This window comes from Cryptosporidium parvum, chromosome 7, assembly GCF_000165345.1.
Source record: "Cryptosporidium parvum Iowa II chromosome 7, whole genome shotgun sequence".
Taxonomy (NCBI): Eukaryota; Apicomplexa; class Conoidasida; order Eucoccidiorida; family Cryptosporidiidae; genus Cryptosporidium; species Cryptosporidium parvum.
Window position 1 is genome coordinate 1,237,450 of NC_006986.1, and position 20,087 is coordinate 1,257,536.

Consider the following 20,087-nt stretch of genomic DNA (forward strand, 5'->3'; position numbering starts at 1 on the left):
TAGGTTATTCTTCATTTGCACTCTGATAAAAAAAAATTAATATCTTTCAATCTATTCCTAAGATAATAACTCTATCTTTTCATTCAAATACACAATATATTCTCGTCACGAAGATACGTATTTCTTTGTTTTTTCTTTATCTAAATAGCATTAAACTTATATGAAGGATAACATAATTCTGTGTTATTCAATAGTAATAAATCAAAGCCTGAAAGTAATTACATCAATAAAACTCGGGTATTAAATTTAAGACCCTTTCCCGATCAAGGATGAAATATCTAGTATTTACTTTCTTTCAAGTAGGAACAAATCCAACTAAGTTTACTATTTTTAATTTATTACTTGAATCAAATGATGCATTTAGGCAAATATTTCCCTGAATAAAACGAACATATAATAATAAATTATCGATAGTGAAATTAGGGTTAGAACATTCAGAAGATCCTTCATTGTTTTCAATAGACAGTATTCTCTCAGCTACTTGCCTGGTTAAACATACATCCTCCAATAGTAATTCATCCCACGGCTTTGGTAAAGGTATTGGATAATGAATACCTAGTTCAAGGAGCATTTCATCACTATTTACACTCCTTCTAGAGTTAATTACAACAGCTTCAACCCAAATGACTAATTCATCTTCATTTTGTGGGTGATCAATTTCATTTAAACTTTCAGAATTAGTTTGTAATACTGATGGAGCTTCCGATAAATTAAATTCATGATTATTATTTATATCAGGATAATAGCTATTTAAACCCTCGAAATTTTCATCTTGATATTCTAAATCCTCTCTAATTTCAATATCAGCATAATTTTCAAAGTCAAAATAACCTTGTAAATCGTCTACAATACCGACATCCAATATTTCATTTTCCTTTTCTTCAATGGACTTAGGAAAAATCTCAATAACTGAATTAGAATCAGAATTAGAGTTATCTGGTTCTATAAAGCATTCATCTTTGATTTCTAATTTCTCTAATAATAACTCGTCTTCAATCAAAGAGTTGCTTAAAAAAGAATCTGAATTAACTTGATTCAGTGCTTTTTGGTTTGAAATAACTTTATAGTTCTCTTCAAATATCTGATTATCTTTTTTTTCCTTTAAGCCTGAATTTGTAATCACAAAGTTTGAGTATGACCTGATATCTAAGATCCCCTCTGGGGTTTTAATTGGTTTCTTAACTAAGTTTTCTGACAAAATAGAGGAGCTGGAATTGCTTGTAGACTTTTCTCCTATGTTTTCATTGAGCTTTTTAACTCGATCATGAACACTTTGTTCAGCATCTTTATGCATGATAAAAGTAAGCATTCCAGGTAATAAAAGCATGACTCCTCTTTTGATTTCAGGCTCACCTGACAAAAGAACCAATATATGGGCGTTGTTATCTCGCTGATTTGAATCTCCATTCTTTTCAATATGTTCTGTATATTTGCACCAAAAGCTTATGAATTCATCTAATTCAGGCATGTACCTATATTCCATTGCAGAGCATACATTTGTGCCATCTGTTAAAATGAGTTTCATCATCCTATTCTTAGAAGGAGTAGTTATTGATACTTGCTCCATCTTAGATAAATCTGAGTTAAAATAGAATCGATTTCTAGACTTAGCCTTGGAAACATCCTCAGCCTCTATTAATTGCAATAAATGAACTCCTTTTAAGTTAATTTTATGCAAAGAATGAATATCCAAAGGTAGACTTCCTTTCTTAATAATTTTTGATAGGTCCACTGAAAGCAAAAGTTTTAAAAGTTTGTCAGAATAATCATCATAATCCTCTTTAAATGGTTCTAATAGCTTTTCAACCTCCTCACAAACTTGAATTTGCAAATCCTTCAAAATGTGTTCAATCAAATTTTCACTCATCAATCTATTCAATGTTCAAATCTCATTTAACAGGAAGAAAATGTATTTTGCACATTATAAGTTCATTTGAGCTACTCACTATTATTTCAAACTAATTATTTTTTTCTTTTACATTTGGATCAAATATTGTTTGGTACCGTACATAATTTGGCGGGAATTGCAATTCCAAAATAATCAACAAAAAAATAAAAGAAAGTTAAGATCATGTTTAAAAAGCTTAATATAAAAGAAAAGGGCTGTGATGATGAATCTTTACTCTCTGACAGGTTTCATATTCAGAAACTTCTTTTAGATTTTGATAGGGAAGCATCCATTCATTTAGATGATGACAATACCGAAGAACTGCTTATTCAACTTTCTAAGATTTATTCAGAATATGTTATTCCCTTAACTGCAGTTACAATAAATGAAGACCTTGTAAAAAGTTGGAGTTTGTTTAATATTTATTTAAAATTAGAATTGTGTGGTGGCTGTATTGAACACTTCATATTAGCATTTCAAATGATTTCTAGTATTATTACCACAAATCCAAATTCTGTATATTTATTATTTACTCCATTAAATGAAAGGACTGATATATGCCCAATAAAGTACATATGTTTGATGTTGAGTAATTCTTTTTATGGCTTAGATCCCAAATCACCAGAATTTGAAAATTTGTTAACTAGTATTAGTTTTTTACAAACTGATTATATTGGAAACGGAATTGAAGATGAATTTATTAGAAATTTGGAAAATGGCCAAAAAGATAATTTGAAAGCTATTAAGAATGAAGAAATTGAAAATAAGAAATTCAAATTAGAAGAATTGGCAGTAAATTTAATTATTGAATCTCTAGATTTACTTGAGCTAATCCTAAAGTACATAGATGATTTATCATTGATGTATGAAGCAGATTTTAAGCAAACCGAAAATTTTATTATTTGCATTAAAGCTTTAATAGATACTTACTCCCCTATATTTCAAACAATTCTCTCATCTAAAATGATGTTAAAATTACATGGGAAGGAAACTGATAAGATTAAGGAAACACGAATTATTGTTTTGAGGATTTTTGAGAGGCTGGCTTTGGTTTTATTTAATACAGGCCTACTTCCTTACTTTCTTGAATCCCTTAATAAAGAAATAGTTAGTAATCAAGGTACTGTTTTTGAAAGTTTGATGGACATTCTATCTCCAGATTTTCCGAATTGGTACACATTTAAGTACAAAGGGCTGGAAGAATTAAAAAATTTCATTTTTTCTTTACAACTTCAATTTACTGGATTCTTGTTTTTAAAAACCATATGTAACACTGTAGAAGAGCCATCTTCCGCCGTTAATATGCTCTTAAATGTAAGAAAGTATCATATACCTTTTGATGAACTCCCTGACTTTATCTCACAATCCAATTATTGGTTTAGCGACATTAAAGACAAAATAAACTTTGATAAAGAAAACACTATTTTTGGAAATTTCTCGGAATATGGGAATTCTTTACCAAAATATGTAAACAGTATTTTCTCCAACTTATTCTATAGGGTGGCTGCTGTAGCGTTTCATAATGGGCTCAAACTCCAACAGAATATGATCGATTTTTCTCAAATCACTGAAACATTTCATGAAGGTATTATTGGAAGTGAAACTCTGGCTCTAAAAAGACTTTACTCTCTTAAGACTGATCTTTTTATTGTTAATATCCAAATTATTACTTTTATAATTTCTTCAATTGTTTCAATTTCTGCAGAAGTTGTTTCCGATGATGAATTTATAAAGTCAAATCCTACAGCAGAAGTTATTTCTATTCTTCACTTGTTTTTAGTATGGATCTGCGAGTTCGTATTTGATTACAAATCTAAAATTCCAATATTCTATCATATTCTTGAGGAAATTAATATTATAAAAATTAGGCTTCCTATACTATATAATGCCTTTAATAATAAAGATTCTACAAATGATAATAAGATATAGTATATTTGAGCTAAATCTAGACAACTATTGATTCATGTGACACAAATGTGAATAGTTATTATTCTCAACAGGGATTAATCTTTCTAGCTCCCCTATTTCTTAAATTACTATTCTATTTAGGCTACACACTAAATATATTATTTCATATTTAAAATCAAACAAGCCAAACTGAATTGAAAAGTCATTTAGTTTCGTAGTCAAAGTAATTTTTTTAATTAAATAGACAAATCTTTAGGGTGATAGCTTAGAGAAACTTGTGACATAACTCCCCTTATATCTTGCTTTGGACTTGTTTAATTTTACTTGGAGGCGGAGATAGGCTCATTCTTCAGAAAAATGGCGCGCGCTTGAAAATGTTTTTTTTTGTGTTGTATTGATTAAAATACTTTTTGTTATATATAATAATTAAAAAAATAGAGGAGTTTAAAAACCACAACATAGATAAATTTAATAGATTTAGAGAAACAAAAGTAGCTAATCAACTCATAATTGATGTGTCTAAGGTTGAAAACAAAGGCAAAAAATCCGCAGAATTAACACTGAAGAATTTATGACAAAAATTAATTAATTTAGGTGGGAAAAGAAAATAGTGGCAGGAGCCTTAAGATCAAAGATGGATAGAGACAGATGGATTGGATTACTGAGAAATTGTAACAGATCCCTGCTTTCATTCCAAGTATATGCAAACCACCAGTATACAGAAAAGGGGAGTACCCAAGAAATAGAAAATCTGGTTCTGAAAGATATTCCTCTAGTTGTTCGTGAGAGGATTGAGAGTTATACAAAAAAAAGTATTATTCCTCAGAATATTTCTCCTGAGAGTCAAATATTTTCAGAAAAGGATGTAATTAAGACAATTTCAAATTGCTTTCAAGTAGAATCAGAAGAAGCCTGTCGAATTTTTAGAGGCTTTAACTATTTAAGAGAAGGCGGTTTCATTATAAGATTTACAAATACAGACGACCAATTTTTATCAAAAGAGATCATAAATAGAAACGGGAATGATCCTGAAGGTAAATATAGTAATGCTGGAACAAACTCTGGAGGAGTTTTGGATTGTTTTTTTTCAGATGTGGACTTAATAAGCAAAATATACGATTTCATATTACAAGAACAGCTTTCTCTACTAGACTCAGTGAAATTCATGTATGAAAATGCAAATTTTGAAAAGGAACATTCAGGCTATGGAGCAGTTTTAAAGAAGGTTTGTTTTGGAGAAGTCCTCTGGGGAAAAGACCAAGATCAATCAACAAAAGAAGGGATTGGAAAACATTCTTCCTCATTTAATATACTAGATGAGCTTTGGAGATGGTATTCTAGGTTAGTTAATGACCAGTTTGTTGATTTTGACAATCCAGAATTGGAAAGAGTTTTTGGAGGTCCTCTATTACAAGCATATTCTAGACAACTACTCGAGTCTAATCTGTTACACACTATTTTGGTGGTTCTCCAAGCTCATAAAGGGTATATGGGTAGTTTAACTGGTATTCAAAAGAAACCAGAAACTGAAGTGAGCTCTAACAATAATAATAATAGAATCCCTATTGGGGAATCTCTTTCAAGGTCTTCACCTCTTAACAGATGTAGACTCATCATTTCTGAACTCCAGTCAAAATGCTTCCTTGGTAGTCTTTATACTTTATATTCCTCCAACAGTGGAATTGGCATAGGACCACTCACGTTTTGCGATAGCAGCTTGGCTCACTCCACATCTATGATAGATCAACTCAGACAAACTGCCTCCAATGGAGTACTTTTGGCTAGCTCTCTAATACTTTCATTCTCTCCAAAAGAGATTACAATTAATAATGAAGATTTGGGCTTTTTAATCAACGTTATAGTAACTTTATTACAGTCAATATGCTCGAATGACTCAGGAGAGGTTTTGTGTGATATCCAACAAGAAAAGTATAACTTTTCTACTCCTGCGAGAGCTAAAGCTGATACATTTAGTAGAAATGCTCAGAAACAACTATTTATAAGAGGTAACTTACTTTTGGTTCATGCTAAGGTTGTAAAACCCTTATTACCTGCTCTAATATTCAGCTATGCCTCCATAGTTGTACAAACTCCAAATAGAGATTCACTTTTGGCTCCTATTCTTGAAGCTCCGTCATTCTTTCAATCCTCTGCATTTTCTGATTCTTTGGAAAGTATACTTCATGCTCTCAGTTCTCAACATCCTCTTAAACAATATATTTCAGTTTCATTACTTTCAAGCTGCGGATTGGAAAACAAGACAACTCAAAACAAAACTTTAGATTTGGATGATGCTTACTTTTCAGAAGATTTTAATAGTGACAATAAGAAAAATATCATTCTGGGAGAAGCCTTTGGAACATATTACCAGCATTTGGTTCTTTATAGTATAATTAGAAATACAGTTTCAACATTTTCACTCAACTCCTTACCTTTAGTTGCAAGAATTTCGAAACATCTAAGTTTCTTACTCAGAAAAGAGCCTAGACTGGTTTATAGAGAATGTTGGAGAGGGGACTATTTCAGACAAATTGGAGTCCATTTAATCATTGAATTATTCATGTCATCATTTCCATACGGAATTGTTGAGTTTCTTGATCTCTTAAACAGTCTTGTTCCTGACTTTAATTCAATTTCAAAATTCAATCAAGCTGACATCGATATGGCCAAGCAATCATTCAAACTTTTTATGACTTTTTTGAGAACTCCAATTAGAAATATTTCCTTTCCTCCATACCTTTCCTCTCTTGGGTTATCTCCTATTCCTGTTAATAATTGGAATCCGGATTCAATAAAAAATGATTCTGAATTCCCTGAGCTTCCTCTACATTTACAAGTATCACGCTTAGAGACACCAGATTTGGCTCTTGGAGCATCCTTTTCTCAGGCATCCTTGGCAGGAACGCTTGAAGGATGCTTGTTGGACTTTTTAGAAATCAAACTCAACGATGTAACTCCGCTCTCTGCTGGATTTCCGAATGCAAGAAAATGTCTCACACCACTTAGAGTACTTCCTATTGGAGTTGCTCAGTCAGTTCCTTTAAAGTCGCTTTTAATCGAAAACTCAGAAACTAGTTTTTCTTCACCTCTTTGGTCAAATTCTCCCTATGGAACTTCTTATGACTTTCCTGAAGTTGAAATGCCACCATATTACCACATTTACAATTCTAGAAGCAAGTTAGAAGAAAGCAAAAAGGTAAGAAGTTCCGATCTTCTTGATATTAATAAGCTTAGACTTCCTTCTGAACTTAATAATAACTCAACAGAAATTAGGCTTGGAGATTTGGACCCTTTCACAATAAAATTCTGTTGTAAAAATATTCAAAATCCTGATTCTTTGCCATCGCTTCTCAAAATTTTGTTGTTGATCTGGGAATCTATTGGCCTTTCATTGTCACAGTTTGGCGGAAACTTGATAAAACAACATATTGAAATGCTGGTTTCACTTAGCGAACTTATATATAGACTTGCATCATTCCACCCTTCAATTATATTTGTTCTTGATCAGGAAATCTTCTCATGGAATGCACTAATTCCGAATGCTACCCAACAAGGATTAAAAGCTTCCACTAGATTTGGGCTTTTACCAATCAAAACTATACAAATGCTGAAGGGAATTTGCTATCTAATTAACAACAAGAATAATGGAGAGGAGGCTGTATCAGTTACTTTCCAAACTATTCCTAGACTCATTAATCTTCTTCAAGTATCCCTCCAACCTATTGATTTACTTTCAATCGATGACGCAGCTAATGGGAACTTTTTAAAGCTTCAAATTGGTTCTAAAGAGTTTAATAGAGAAAATAAACAAGTAAACAAGCAATCAAAGTTATTTAGCTTTCAATTCCCGTGGAGCCACCAATCTCACAATATACCAATGTACTGGCTTGTTCCTCTGTTGGTTTCATGTCTTGGTTCGAAAACTCTTGTGGATCCGGCTACACAAAGAGATTCAGGTTTTTATTCTCCAGTGCTTAAAGGAATACAGGGATTCAACTTGGATGAGCTTTTTAACCTTGTATCAAAATCTCTAGAAATTGTCGAAAAGCAGCTGAAGTCATATCCAATTACTGCTCAAATTCTTGAATTTATTGTTACTTTACTTAACTTTTGTCCTGCTTCATTTTGGGGTCTTGGATGGGACAGACATGCAAGACTTCTGCTTTCAACTTTGGAAGAATTTAGCTATAGTTCATCTACAACAAATAAGATTATTAGAGATATTCAGTTTCTAATTAATGACTGCATATTATGTCAACAATGCTCTGAAGAGTTGGAGCAGAGAGATTTATTTGGATTTTTTGGTAGGATCTCCAACTTCTCAATTCATACCGTTCTTTCTAGAATTTCAAGCTGGCAATTCAATTTGGAGTCAGAAAGGAACTTATTGTTTCTACGCTCACTTTCAGTGTTTGGATTACTATTAAACTCAATGGACTCTGCTACAATAATAAAATCTGACGAAGATTATGAACAACAATTAAATGAAAACATGATAAAGTCTGAAGTTAAAGATAGCAACTCTTATAGCCTAAAAGATATTGTTCCCAGTATTTCAGGAATTGCATCGTCTAATCATCGTGCTATTATAGCTACTCTTTTAAAACACATCACTGAAACTGGCTTGATACCTTCATTACTTACAATACTGTCTTGTGAATACAGCATTCACTCCCAGTCATTTAGAAGGTCGCGGTATTCGCAGTTAGCAAAAGATGAATTGAATGATATTCCTGCTCCTTGGGAATTACTTATTTCAAACTCTGTAGTTGCCCAGGCAATGGAAAAGAATGAATCTCTTTCCTTTACTCTCGCTCTCCATCTTCAACATTCAAACTCTCAAGTTATGTTTTTAGATAAACTCCTTGTTCCTACGTTCGAATGCAGTAATACTCTTCCTAACAGAAGCGGGGAATTATTCTCTTCTCCAGATGTTATCGTTGCTCAACAGGTTGTTACTGAAGTTCTCAAGGTAATTCAAAAATTGCTCAACTCCGTTGCCGATCTTCAAACTAGTTCAGATATGCTTTGCTCTCTAAGAACGGCTTTAGTTCAATGGATTTTATCTTCTTCATCAAATCAAGGCTCTCATATTTCAAATAGTCTGCTGAATTCCCCAAAGTTTAGTTGGTCAGATACTGACATTATCGCAAATCATATACATTCAAGAATATCACTGCTTTATCTTTCTAAGAAGCCAGTAATGAATTTAGTAAAGTCTTTATTTTCACTCATGCTTAGCTTTGTACCTTCATCTATGGCCTCAAATACTCCAATTGTTGCAGCAAAGCTTCTCTCTTCATTCTGTTATATACTTTCATCAGAATCTTCCGTAAACAACTATGAGCAAAGCCAAGTACAAAACTCCAGATTGGACATAATTCTTGAGCAAATTCTAAAGCCATCTACATCTCTCGGCTCAATACAGCAAGATTTCTTACTTTCACTAACAAATACTAAACTATTTCCATTGCTGATCAAACTTCTATACCAAGAGCTTGACTTTGTACTTTTAGCCCCGATTTTCAGCTTCTTAAAGACCTTTGACTTTTCTGAAACTAAAATAAATAGCCAGGACAAAACCCCAATTGAATTTTGTAAAGTGGTTTTGGAACTCATTAACTTATTTTCTGCATCCCATCCTTCAATGCTTATTGGATCAACTAAAAGCTTTTCTTTTGAAAGGCTAGATTATGTTTTAGCTCACTGTAAATCTAATCTCACTATTTGCTCTGGTAATCAGATTAATGGGTCTCCTTCATCCTCTTTTAGTAGAATCGGATTAATTTGCCATGCTATAGTTGGAATCCTTGAGAAATGTAATTCACTACTAACATGTATCAACAAGGCTAATCTAGTAATCTCCTCAAATCTGCTCAATATTTTACATCTAATTCCTCTTTCATTAAGTATATTGAACCAACTTTTTGAAAATACAAGATCAAAGGATTTCTTGATCAGGGAAATGTTTATTAAAACAAAAGATAAAGATGGCAGTCCATCAGCCACTTCAACATGGAATATTGTCATTTCAGTTACACAAAATCTAACTTCTCTTTGGAGTTGTCTTCAACTTGATTCCAATATCTCTCAAGCCAAGTTGCAATTGTTAACTATAATATCTTCATCTGTTGCATGTACATATCATTTAACATCCAGGTTTATCAGTGTATCTACTCATCTGAGCTTTAAAAACTATGACAAACTTCCAGTTTTCCTAAGAGAACGAAAAATATTTGATTTTGTCAAGTACCTTGTTTCAGACAAAACTATAAATGAAATTCTTCACTCCTCCAAGAGCTCCAAGCTTATTTTTGGTTTATTCCTTAGATCCAATAGCCATTTTTCAGAAGTTGAAGATAAACTAGGAGTGCCAATTAAATATTGTGTATTCAGTAGAAAAAACTATGATTCCAGTAATGATTCAGAATTGGCTAAAACTCAAAGCTCATACACAGATAATTCCTTGGAACAATTTGTTAACAAATATTACTTTGAAAGATACCTCAAATTCTCTCATTTGATCATTTCAAATGAGACAATTAACAATCTCACAGAATTTAATATATCAAAGATTTGTGAGTTTAGAGATGAAAGTACTAAAGATTTGAGATCAAGTTCCTTTGATCCCAGCAGCCAAACCTTCAAGCTTCCTCCTTCCAGCAATAGTGAAACTTCTCAGCTTGCTACACTTGAAATGGTATGGGAATCTGGACAGCTTTTAGCTCCAAAACAACACTTTTCTCCAAACAATACGAGCCTTGAAAAGAAAGAAGGGTCTTTACATGTTAGAGATGAAGAACCACTTATCAAACACTCTGTTGTTAGTTCCAGAATTAAGGAAAGGCCAGAAAATTTATCACCTCTGCAAATATCTAGGAAGGAGGCTTCTAATTCAGGATTAAACAAAATTGTGGAAATACCTTCATTACTTTCACTAAGAAACTCTTCTTTTATTCATAAAACAAGGCAATGGGGACCCGAATTTGAACTGGATGTTTCATCGGTACTCTTACTGCTTTCATGCTCAGCTGCAGCTTGTATTTCTGTTCCTCACTCAGAAATGGATATTCTGTCCTTACTTACTTTTTCTAAAGAAATGATATTCCAAATCCGTCGAGAAAATTCATCTAGGAGCTTTCTGGAGTCATTCATGTACCTTTTAACTAGCTATAATGAACTTATATTCTATCTAAAGACGCTACTTCCTGTAGTAATTGCAAAGTTTAGTAACCTGGTCTCAAACTCTTTCCTCTCAGAATTGGCAATACTTTTTGACTCGACAAAACTAGCCTTAATTAATCATTGTATTAGTCTAGCTCAGAAAGAAAGCCACGATTTCGAACTAGAGGGAGATGATACAAGTCCTAAAACTCCCATTCTGGATAATTTGGGGCAAAGAAAGCCTAGATTCCTTCCAAATCTAATGATGACCATTATATTTTCTACATGCACTGACCTATTGACGTTTGACCTTGTATCTAGTGTCAGACTTATTCTTGGGAGAGCAGAAATGATTGAAACTCAAAACTCATTGAAAGCCCTTAAATCTTCCACAGAGGTGAAAAGTGGTGAAAAGAATGACTCCTACACGCTCAATCTTACCCCTATTGCTCCAAATAGCTCATCGGTTTGCTTATCTTCGTCCTGGCAAGATCTCGGTTGCCAGAATTTAAAAAATAACCAGAGATTAAATGATGAGGCTTCAGAGTTTAGAGGCTGTGTTGGAAACTTAATCAATTATATGCCTGTCTCAGAATTTTCTGAAAAAAGCCAGAGGTCCAATATCAAAAGATTGTTTTCTTCACTTATCGAGCAATGTTGTAGGTACATTATTAGAAATCTAAGGACTATGTTGCTAAACCAAGAAAAAGCAATTCCGTTCCAGATTCGAACTCAGAATAAGAACGAAATATCTACGTATAACTTTGACTTCAAGAACATTTGGACGATCCAATCTTCCCAGACGACGAATAGTTCAGCTGAAGTCCAGGTCTCACAAGAAAATGATATTTGTTTATCCTGTGATTTAACAGCTGCAGTTTACCTCCTCCTATTTGCTCTCAAACAGTTATCTTCACTCTCAGAAGTAGAAGATATCACGCCAATTATAGAAAGCACTACAATATCATTGTTGCTAGAGCTAACTTCATGTTCTATGCAATTTTATAAGAAAAACGGAAAGTTCATTCACAGAATTGCAAATGAAGTTGGGAATATAGATTCGAATGGTAATTTACTAAACTTTTTCTCGAGCTCTTTGATAGCTCTCCCAATCCTTTGTCTTTGCATTCCTGCAAAAATACTGGAAGTTATATATATTGAAAATAGGAAAAAGCTTCTTCAGGATATCTCATCTGAGTTTACAATGAATACTTCGAACTTAAAATCTCCGATAATAACCAGAATCAAAGAATTACTTGTTACAAACCCTCTTATGTATGACTTCAATATAGATATGGCTGTCAAGATAGTCCCATTATTAGATTCTGTAATTCAACTAAGCTCTGCCTGTCTTGAAAAAAATGAAGCTCCCAGTTATAGTTATCAACAAGCAATTATCAGAAAAGGTCGTATTGAGTCCATTGGATACTTTAAACCTCTTAAAGTACCATTTCTAAGCTGGAGTGAGGCAGCTTACCACTCTTTACTATCATCTACAATGTCTTGCCTAGCTGCAATTTCCTCTACTCCCCAAGGATGCATGCTTATCCTCAAGAGTGGAATACTAGTACAAATAGCATCAAATTTCTTCCTTAATGGGTTCAGATTTACCAATATTTCAGCTCCTTCAAAGCAATCATATGAAAACTCTGATATTACTCCTGAAATACAATCTATTATAACCCCATCAAATTCATCTTTCTGGCCCTCAACCTATCTTATAATCGAACTTGGAGATCAAACAATTAGAAATCCTATGCATATTTTATGGTGTAGGCTAATTTCTCTTGCAACAAATATATTTGTATCACTCGAAAAATCTTCAAACGTTATTTATTCAGAAGGCGATACAAATTTACAAAACAAAAATCTTAATGCATCTGTCCAAGGAGGAACAGAATACAGACAGTCTATGAATACCTATGCAGGGAGAATGATGTTACGTGGACAATCACCTCGTAGTCTTAGCACTATTTCTAGAAAGTTTGCGAATACAAAAATCGAGGGAGAGACAAATAAATATATCTCGGAGCAACATGTTAGAGATGATTCTCAGGCAAAAGAAGAAGTATTGAAATTTATTCAGCTTTTAGAGCCAAGAATTCAACTAATTCTTTCCGAGCAAAGACAAATTTCCCAACTTGCAACTTTGGAAGAATTTAACCTGGGTATTGATTTAATCAGAGCAACTATTTCTCTGAACATCCCTGAGCTTAGGTATGAATTGACAGAAATTCTTAGAAAATCTCTTAAGACTGTTAGAGGCATATCTGTAGTGTCTCTTGGGCGTGGAATAACAGAAACCTTTGACTTATTTAAACCAACTTCAAGAATAGAGAGAATTTCAGCAGGCCAAATCCCAGAAACCTTGAATTTATACCATTTAGATAGTCTCCCTGCTCAAGTACCATCCATTTTCCACCAACGTTGCTGCACTCTTTTATTGAATTCTGTTAGGAGTATTATTGATACATTTATCTCAGAAACCGGGTTCTCTCTCGAATTACGTGGATGCAGAGAACTGCTCATGCAACTGTTTCATGATACTATGGATTTAGGTCGTCCAATACTGCAACTATTGGAAGATATACCAAACCACTGTTATTCTGTCTTTACGATTGTTAAATCCAAAGGTGGGGAATCCTTCCTACCTCTATCTTTAAATATCCAAGCTCTAAACCCTTCAGAGCCTTCAATTGGTGATTTCCTTCCAGAATATAAAAATTCATCACTGAATAAGAACAGTGTAGAATTTAGAGGAATAGCCAGGGTCTCAGCTATTACAGAATCATGTTGCCTACCAGAAATGATCACTTTCAGCTCATTTGTACATTTGCTTAGCTCTTTGGTTGACAATATTGCAATTTGTGGAGCGAAATGCCTCTATACACTTGAAAGTTTAGAGGCTTCAGATCAACATAACGACACTATTAGAAGATTCTTAGAATTCCTTCACCTTTCTCAAGGTCTCAACTCTTCTTCACTTTTGGATTCATCAAGGAAATTAATTGAAAAGGTTTATGCAAATCTTAAATCTAAGCTTGGAGATCAAATTAATGTGGAAGTTGTAGGTCTTGTTGGAATCAAGAAAGATCCCATTCATACACTTTTATTTGACAGACTCTCGAATACAAATAGTAATGCAAGTTCTGGGATATGAACAAATTAATATACTTTAGATTTGTTTTATAATAGTAATTAATGATCTAAATGCTTCAATAATAAAAATTAATCTACAATTCTTATATTTTGTATTCCATCCTATTTTTTCAAGTATTTTCAATTTATATTGAACAGAATTTTTGAATCCCCTCCAATTTATCTATCTCTATATCCGGAAAATTAACATAACTAACCATTTAACTTGCATTAAATTGCCTTTCTTTAGTCATAGGATTTGCCTTTTGGATCAATCTTGAATCTTTTTTTGGGTTCCATCTTGCAATTAGCTCGCTCATCTGTATTGCAACAACTGCAGATGCCGAAGTTGGAGATAGTCCTGAATCTTCATCTTCTTTTCTGGTACTATTTCTACCAAAATTAATATTTGAAAATTTATTCTGTTCGTTTGTTTTATATATTTTCCCTACTAAATCATTATTATGTGGCCTTTTCTTTAGACTTTTATAAGTAATATGCTTACTAGCTCTTGTACTGCTTTCATCCCCCGTTGTACTTTCCTCAATCGCCTCAGTAAATGCTTGAACTGATGGAAGAGAAGAAGAAGACCTAGGTCTTGTCGTTATCTTGCAACTATCAGAACTTCCATCTGAAATTAGCGAATGCCTTCTCAAAGAGTTGTTCTTTACTTTTGTAAAAGTGAGCGAAGGAGCATTCATTGTATTGTTATCCTTCTTTTCCCTTCCTACTAAAACCTTTCCTTCAATATCATTGAAATTAGAATCATCACACTCTTGTTCAATTGGAACTTCATCTCTTCTAGACTTGAAGCCAAATCTTTTTGCATATCTTGGAATAAGTGCAATCGCCAGAATAAACAAACCAAAAATAATTACTGAAATAAAAAACATCAAAGTTAATACCTGAGTACCATTATAAATAATCTCTGAGGTTCTTAAACTATTGTATCCATGAACTTCAGAAATGTTATTAGCAACATCTTGCTTTTCAACTCCTGCTGTTCTAGAAGTTATCAAAGAGTCGTCCATCTTTGCTATTTTTGTTTGAGAAGGATTTCTTGCATCTCCAACTTCACTCTTGATTCTCATTTGATTGTTTACCTTAAGATTGTTGTAAACTTGAGGACCATTTACTACATTTCCTCCTTTGCTTTGCTCCTGTTTTATTCCAAAAATGCCTTCACTTAATGAAATAACCAAGAGTAATACTAAAAATATTCGCATTCTTTACATATCGATTATAATAAAGTATGGAGAAACGCAAAGGGATATGTGACTTGCTCTCATCTTCAATCAACTTTGAATTTTAAAGAATGGCCCTCGTTTTTCGGTATTATAGTGCATGCATGCAGATTACATGGAATGTTTAATTTTACTTTATAAAGATTTAGATATCAAGTAAATCAATTTTTATAAATTAAGATAAAATAAATACACTTATTTTGAGATCTACTGGGAAATTTGAATAAATTTTTTCATCCAAATTTTCCGAAAAAAAAAATTCATCAATTACGTATTATTGTATATAGAAAGAATAAATTATTTCCTAATATGATAAAAAGTTTAAATAGTACTAATTAATAGCTAGTAATAAACATATAATTGTGTAAATAAGTTTAGTCTTTTTTCAAAATACCACTAATAGCCCCAGAAAAAGTATTCAATATTTTATTCTGAACATTATTATTGGCATTTCTAAGCTGTTGAGTCTCTCTATACATCCCTGCACGATTAAACCAGTAGCTCTGTTTTTCGGAATCTCTAAGCTTTGGAATTAGTTTTGCTGCGATGTGTCTTGCATCATAATATATACAAATATCAATGATCTTTTCCAAGCTAATGGGAGGGTATGACAAATTTAAAGACTGAACTTCAGCTGAAAGTTCTTGAAACTTTTTTCCCATTGCAAGGCCTTTAATTTTATACGTCCAATAAATCTTATCCTGAACATTTAAAGCATTTTTTAACTGCAAAAGATCATCTAGAAGCCCTAGGAATGCAAGATATTTGATTGTAGTGGAAAGTGAGCATCCAACGAATGAAACAAAATTTGGAATTTCAGAGGTTCTCCAAGATGCTTGCTTAGATTTGCTATCTAAATTTGTCTGATATTGAATAAGCTCTATTTCAGCTATAACAGCTTCACGTTCAAAAGAAGAACCAGAATTAGGATTTGAAGAATGAATAAAAGATATTGCTTGAGTTTTATCGTTTGATTGAGGAATTGTGTTTTTTAGCAGTATTAATGACTTAGTTAAAGTATTATTGGAGATCATTTTACTAATTTCAAGAGATTTTTTTGATTTCAAAGATGAAGAGAAATAAGCAGCTGCATGCGCAAGATGCTCGAGTTTTGCTAATACAGAATTTTTCTCTAGAGTTGCAAGCATAATCTTAACCCAGCCAGCATCAAAGAAATTTTCCATCTCTTCAAAAAGTTTAAGAAGTAAGTCAGTTTCTCCTAAGTTGGTACAGTAATATATTACAAAAGGTACCATTTCTGGAATATTGGCCAAAGTCTCAATAGTTTCAGAATCCCAATAATGCTTTTGAGTTGACTCAGAAGTTAATGGAGAAGAATTTTCAATTTCTCTAAATTTTTCTTTGGATGATGCAAACAACAAATGGGTAACGCAAACGTACACAAGGTCTATATCTCTGTGCTTAATAGACTGTTCAACGGCTAGCTTAAAAGCTGGTAGCTTAAGTAACATGGCAACTCTTCTTTGAAGATTTGGCTCATGTTGTAGTAAAAGGATAGCAAGATGCATTCTTCCTGCCTTTGCTGCCTCATCAGCTATTAAGGAAAAGCAAGAGCTTCCAACACCATTTTCTATAAATCCACTACTACCCTGACTCCCAATAATCTTTGAAATTATAGTCCCAGCCAACTCTTCGTCAGTAGCTTCTAATGAATGTCTTATTTTTGCACATGCCCAGCTGGATAGTATATGAAAGTAGCTAATGTTGCAATATTCACATATTTTTATTGAAAGTAAATAGCATCTGTGGTTTGCCAATCTTGTTGAAAGAACCTTAACACCATAAGTTCTGAGCTGAACAACACTTGTGTTAAACTCTGCACTAGACTGATTAACTGCCTTTACTATGCGAAGATCTCTACAAGCTGATATATAACTTCTTTCCCATTTCTTAGCCTCAATTTGATCTGAACCTAAGGATTTAATAGAAAAAAGTCTCCCGAATGATGCAACTTTAAGAAGTTTAATGCAAGTTTCCTCCTCATGAAACTTGCAAATAGAAGCATCAATACATTTTAAGCTCGCTTCTATTAATTGGGAAGAAATTGCCCTAAGTGAATAATAAGCTGTAATATCTCCCGAAATGTGTTTTTCATATGCAAAATAAAGCATTGCAGAAGGTTCACAACTACCTATTCCAAAAACGCTTTCTAGACATTCTGGGACCCTATATAAGAAATCAGAGTGTGTTGCTGTTTGAACCTTAACTCCGTCAACTTCAGTATTTAGAATTAATGGCTGCCTACCGTAGTTATATGTTAGCCATTGATTATCAGGACCTCCAATATAAACTACATTTTTCAGCTTTTGATTTCCGGAGGGATCTGAAGTAGAAATAACAGCATTTAAGGCTACAGATTCATTTCCACACCAAACCATTTGCCTCAACTTAGAAAATGATATATTCAACTTGCATGAGAATATGGGATCTTCAAATATTGAATTGGTTTTTCTCAATGAAAAAACAAAAGATTCAGTTAATGAAGCCAATACTGCCCCATTTGGAGAGACACTGAATGCAAGTATCTTCTCCCTCGCCTCACCATCTGAATTGAATGATAAATATGCTGGATCAACTGGGCTCGGAGATGCAATTCCTTCTTTAGTAATTAAATTTGAAATTTTTGGATCCCAAATACTAATTATAGCAATAGAACTATCTTCAAGGGGAAGGAAAACATTTGTGGGAAAAATAAAGGAGATATTTGAATCATTGCCATTTGGAGTTGTTACTGAAATTTCCAGTGGACTACACCTAAGTGGTATATTAGTCAAACAATAACTCTGTGATATATTGGAATTTGAAACAAAGTGCACATTATAACTAGAAGTCACAAAACAAATACCATATGGAAGTACCCGAGCCATAATTATACACTCTGTAGGTTCTATGTTCCGCTTCAAACTTATAATACTCAACTGTTCTAATAGGGGGGAAAATACCCTTATTGTTCCATCAGAAAATATAGATAACAGGGTACTTTCTAGAGTCCACCCAATAGATACTGGAATATGATCCATCCAAGCAATTCTACCTAGTTCAGTCCCTCTAAAAGTATAAGTTGCCAGGTAAAAGTTAGAAACCAGAGAATTTCCATCTGAAGGAAGTGCCATCAAAATAGCTATAGGACCCCCGTTATTTGCTATTGCAATAATATTCCTCCTCAAATCACGATCGGAAACCTCCCAGCTCATTTTCGAGTCTCTCCTCCGGTCATACCAGCCATTTCCCAGCCTTTGCCAGTTATATTTCATCTTTTTTGACAAACGACTTTAGTCCACAGCCTATTACTCCTGTAAACAAAAGCTATGCATTTCCACTAAGTGCACATTGGCGCGTGCGCCAACTATCGGGTGTTACTGAAATATTTATACCGTAATTTCCGACTCACTCAGTTAGAAAGATAATTCGACTATGGCTTATTTTGCTCAAAAGCTATCGAACTTTTAGCTTTAGCTAAAGTTTTATGTTAAAATATAGTTGATCTGTTGGAAGAATTTAAGAATGAGTAATTCTCCAGAAAAAATTCAGCTTTTAGCTTCAACTGGCTTAAGAAGCTATTCTGATGAAGAGCTTCCAGTAATTACTCCATGCTCTGCTCCTTACTCATCTACAAGCTTAAATCGAGATTTTATTTCAAACTCCATTGCAAAGAGCTTTCCGTCTATTAAGGTATATTCAGAACAGGATGGTACATACATAACGTTCCATATTAAATCTGTGGAAACTACTGTGGCAAACCTTAAAAATTTCATTGGTTCATTAAAAGATAATAAGAGAACACACAATAGTAGTCTGGATTCCCAAGCATCAACTATGGATTCAGATTTGAATTTATCTCGGCAAATAAAAGAAGGTGAATTATCATTATTTGAACAGAATATTCAAATATATGGAGAGATTCCAGGTCTACCAAAGAGAATATTATCTGATTCAGACAGAATTCTACAAGTCATTAGGGAAACTGATAATTTGAAGTTATACTATTTATATGAGAGTTTTGAAAATAAAAAAGGTACTCAAAATGAATTGATAGTTATTGTATATCCTAAAGCGAACCTACACGAATTAGGGATCAAATGTTTTATCACCATTTCTGGATCTGGACTAAAATTCATTCCAGTTGATGAGACTAAATCATCTAAGAGAATCATTTTTATAAGTTTTGATGACGTTTGTTCAGTAACAGTATATAAACAAGTAGAAAATAGTCTTTTAATAAAAAGAAGGACAATTGGGAAAAGCCCATTTCTTATTCGAGCAAGTTCCAGCGTCGATTTTACTGTCATAAAGAGAAGGTTAAAACAGGCTTCAGAATTACAGAAAGATTCAAGCCTTATTTCTGACGCTGATTCCAGGTTGTCTAAATGCAAGTTGCAATTCAATAATGTTGAGTTAATGACCAAAATGAACGCATTAACAACATTTTTTGAATTTGTAGGCTCTGAATTTGGTAGGATTTTCTTTTCTAATTGGATTAAATCTATTGAAGAAGATTCGAAGAAATCCTCTGAATTAAAAGTTTTAAAAGAAAAGTCTGAAAATAATAGTCTCAGTCATCTAATCACATTCACGAAAATTAAAGAAGGCTTAATTAACCAAGACTACTTTTCACTTAGTGAGGAGAAAGAATTAAATGACTTTATAGTTGAATTTCAAAGATATTTAAGTGAAGCCTCACCTTCTTTAGAAGATATATTACAGGTAAATTAAGTTTATAAACT

At 33.1% G+C, this 20,087-nt stretch overlaps 6 protein-coding genes across 6 annotated transcripts; 3 read left to right on the plus strand and 3 right to left on the minus strand.

The window, feature by feature from the left end:
* Positions 1 to 295: 295 nt before the first annotated feature.
* On the minus strand, positions 296 to 1,867 carry cgd7_5420 (uncharacterized protein; the record flags this gene model as incomplete). Its single annotated transcript, XM_628683.1, has 1 exon — positions 296 to 1,867. One exon carries the CDS (start codon positions 1,865 to 1,867, stop codon positions 296 to 298), a length of 1,572 nt encoding a protein of 523 aa, XP_628685.1.
* Positions 1,868 to 2,071: 204 nt separating this feature from the next.
* Positions 2,072 to 3,817, plus strand: cgd7_5430 (possible 2 transmembrane domains, low complexity protein; the record flags this gene model as incomplete). The annotated part of the gene is made up of 1 exon (XM_628684.1): positions 2,072 to 3,817. One exon carries the CDS (start codon positions 2,072 to 2,074, stop codon positions 3,815 to 3,817), a length of 1,746 nt encoding a protein of 581 aa, XP_628686.1.
* Positions 3,818 to 4,430: 613 nt separating this feature from the next.
* Positions 4,431 to 14,120, plus strand: cgd7_5440 (very large low complexity protein, probably membrane associated; the record flags this gene model as incomplete). The annotated part of the gene is made up of 1 exon (XM_628685.1): positions 4,431 to 14,120. The coding sequence occupies one exon, from the start codon at positions 4,431 to 4,433 to the stop codon at positions 14,118 to 14,120; it is 9,690 nt and encodes a 3,229-aa protein (XP_628687.1).
* A 199-nt stretch (positions 14,121 to 14,319) lies between these two features.
* On the minus strand, positions 14,320 to 15,324 carry cgd7_5450 (conserved hypothetical protein; the record flags this gene model as incomplete). The annotated part of the gene is made up of 1 exon (XM_628686.1): positions 14,320 to 15,324. One exon carries the CDS (start codon positions 15,322 to 15,324, stop codon positions 14,320 to 14,322), a length of 1,005 nt encoding a protein of 334 aa, XP_628688.1.
* Positions 15,325 to 15,716: 392 nt separating this feature from the next.
* cgd7_5460 (VPS16 vacuolar sorting protein) lies at positions 15,717 to 18,617 on the minus strand (the record flags this gene model as incomplete). Its single annotated transcript, XM_628687.1, has 1 exon — positions 15,717 to 18,617. One exon carries the CDS (start codon positions 18,615 to 18,617, stop codon positions 15,717 to 15,719), a length of 2,901 nt encoding a protein of 966 aa, XP_628689.1.
* A 250-nt stretch (positions 18,618 to 18,867) lies between these two features.
* cgd7_5470 (uncharacterized protein) lies at positions 18,868 to 20,076 on the plus strand (the record flags this gene model as incomplete). Its single annotated transcript, XM_628688.1, has 1 exon — positions 18,868 to 20,076. The coding sequence occupies one exon, from the start codon at positions 18,868 to 18,870 to the stop codon at positions 20,074 to 20,076; it is 1,209 nt and encodes a 402-aa protein (XP_628690.1).
* Between the last annotated feature and the right edge of the window lie 11 nt (positions 20,077 to 20,087).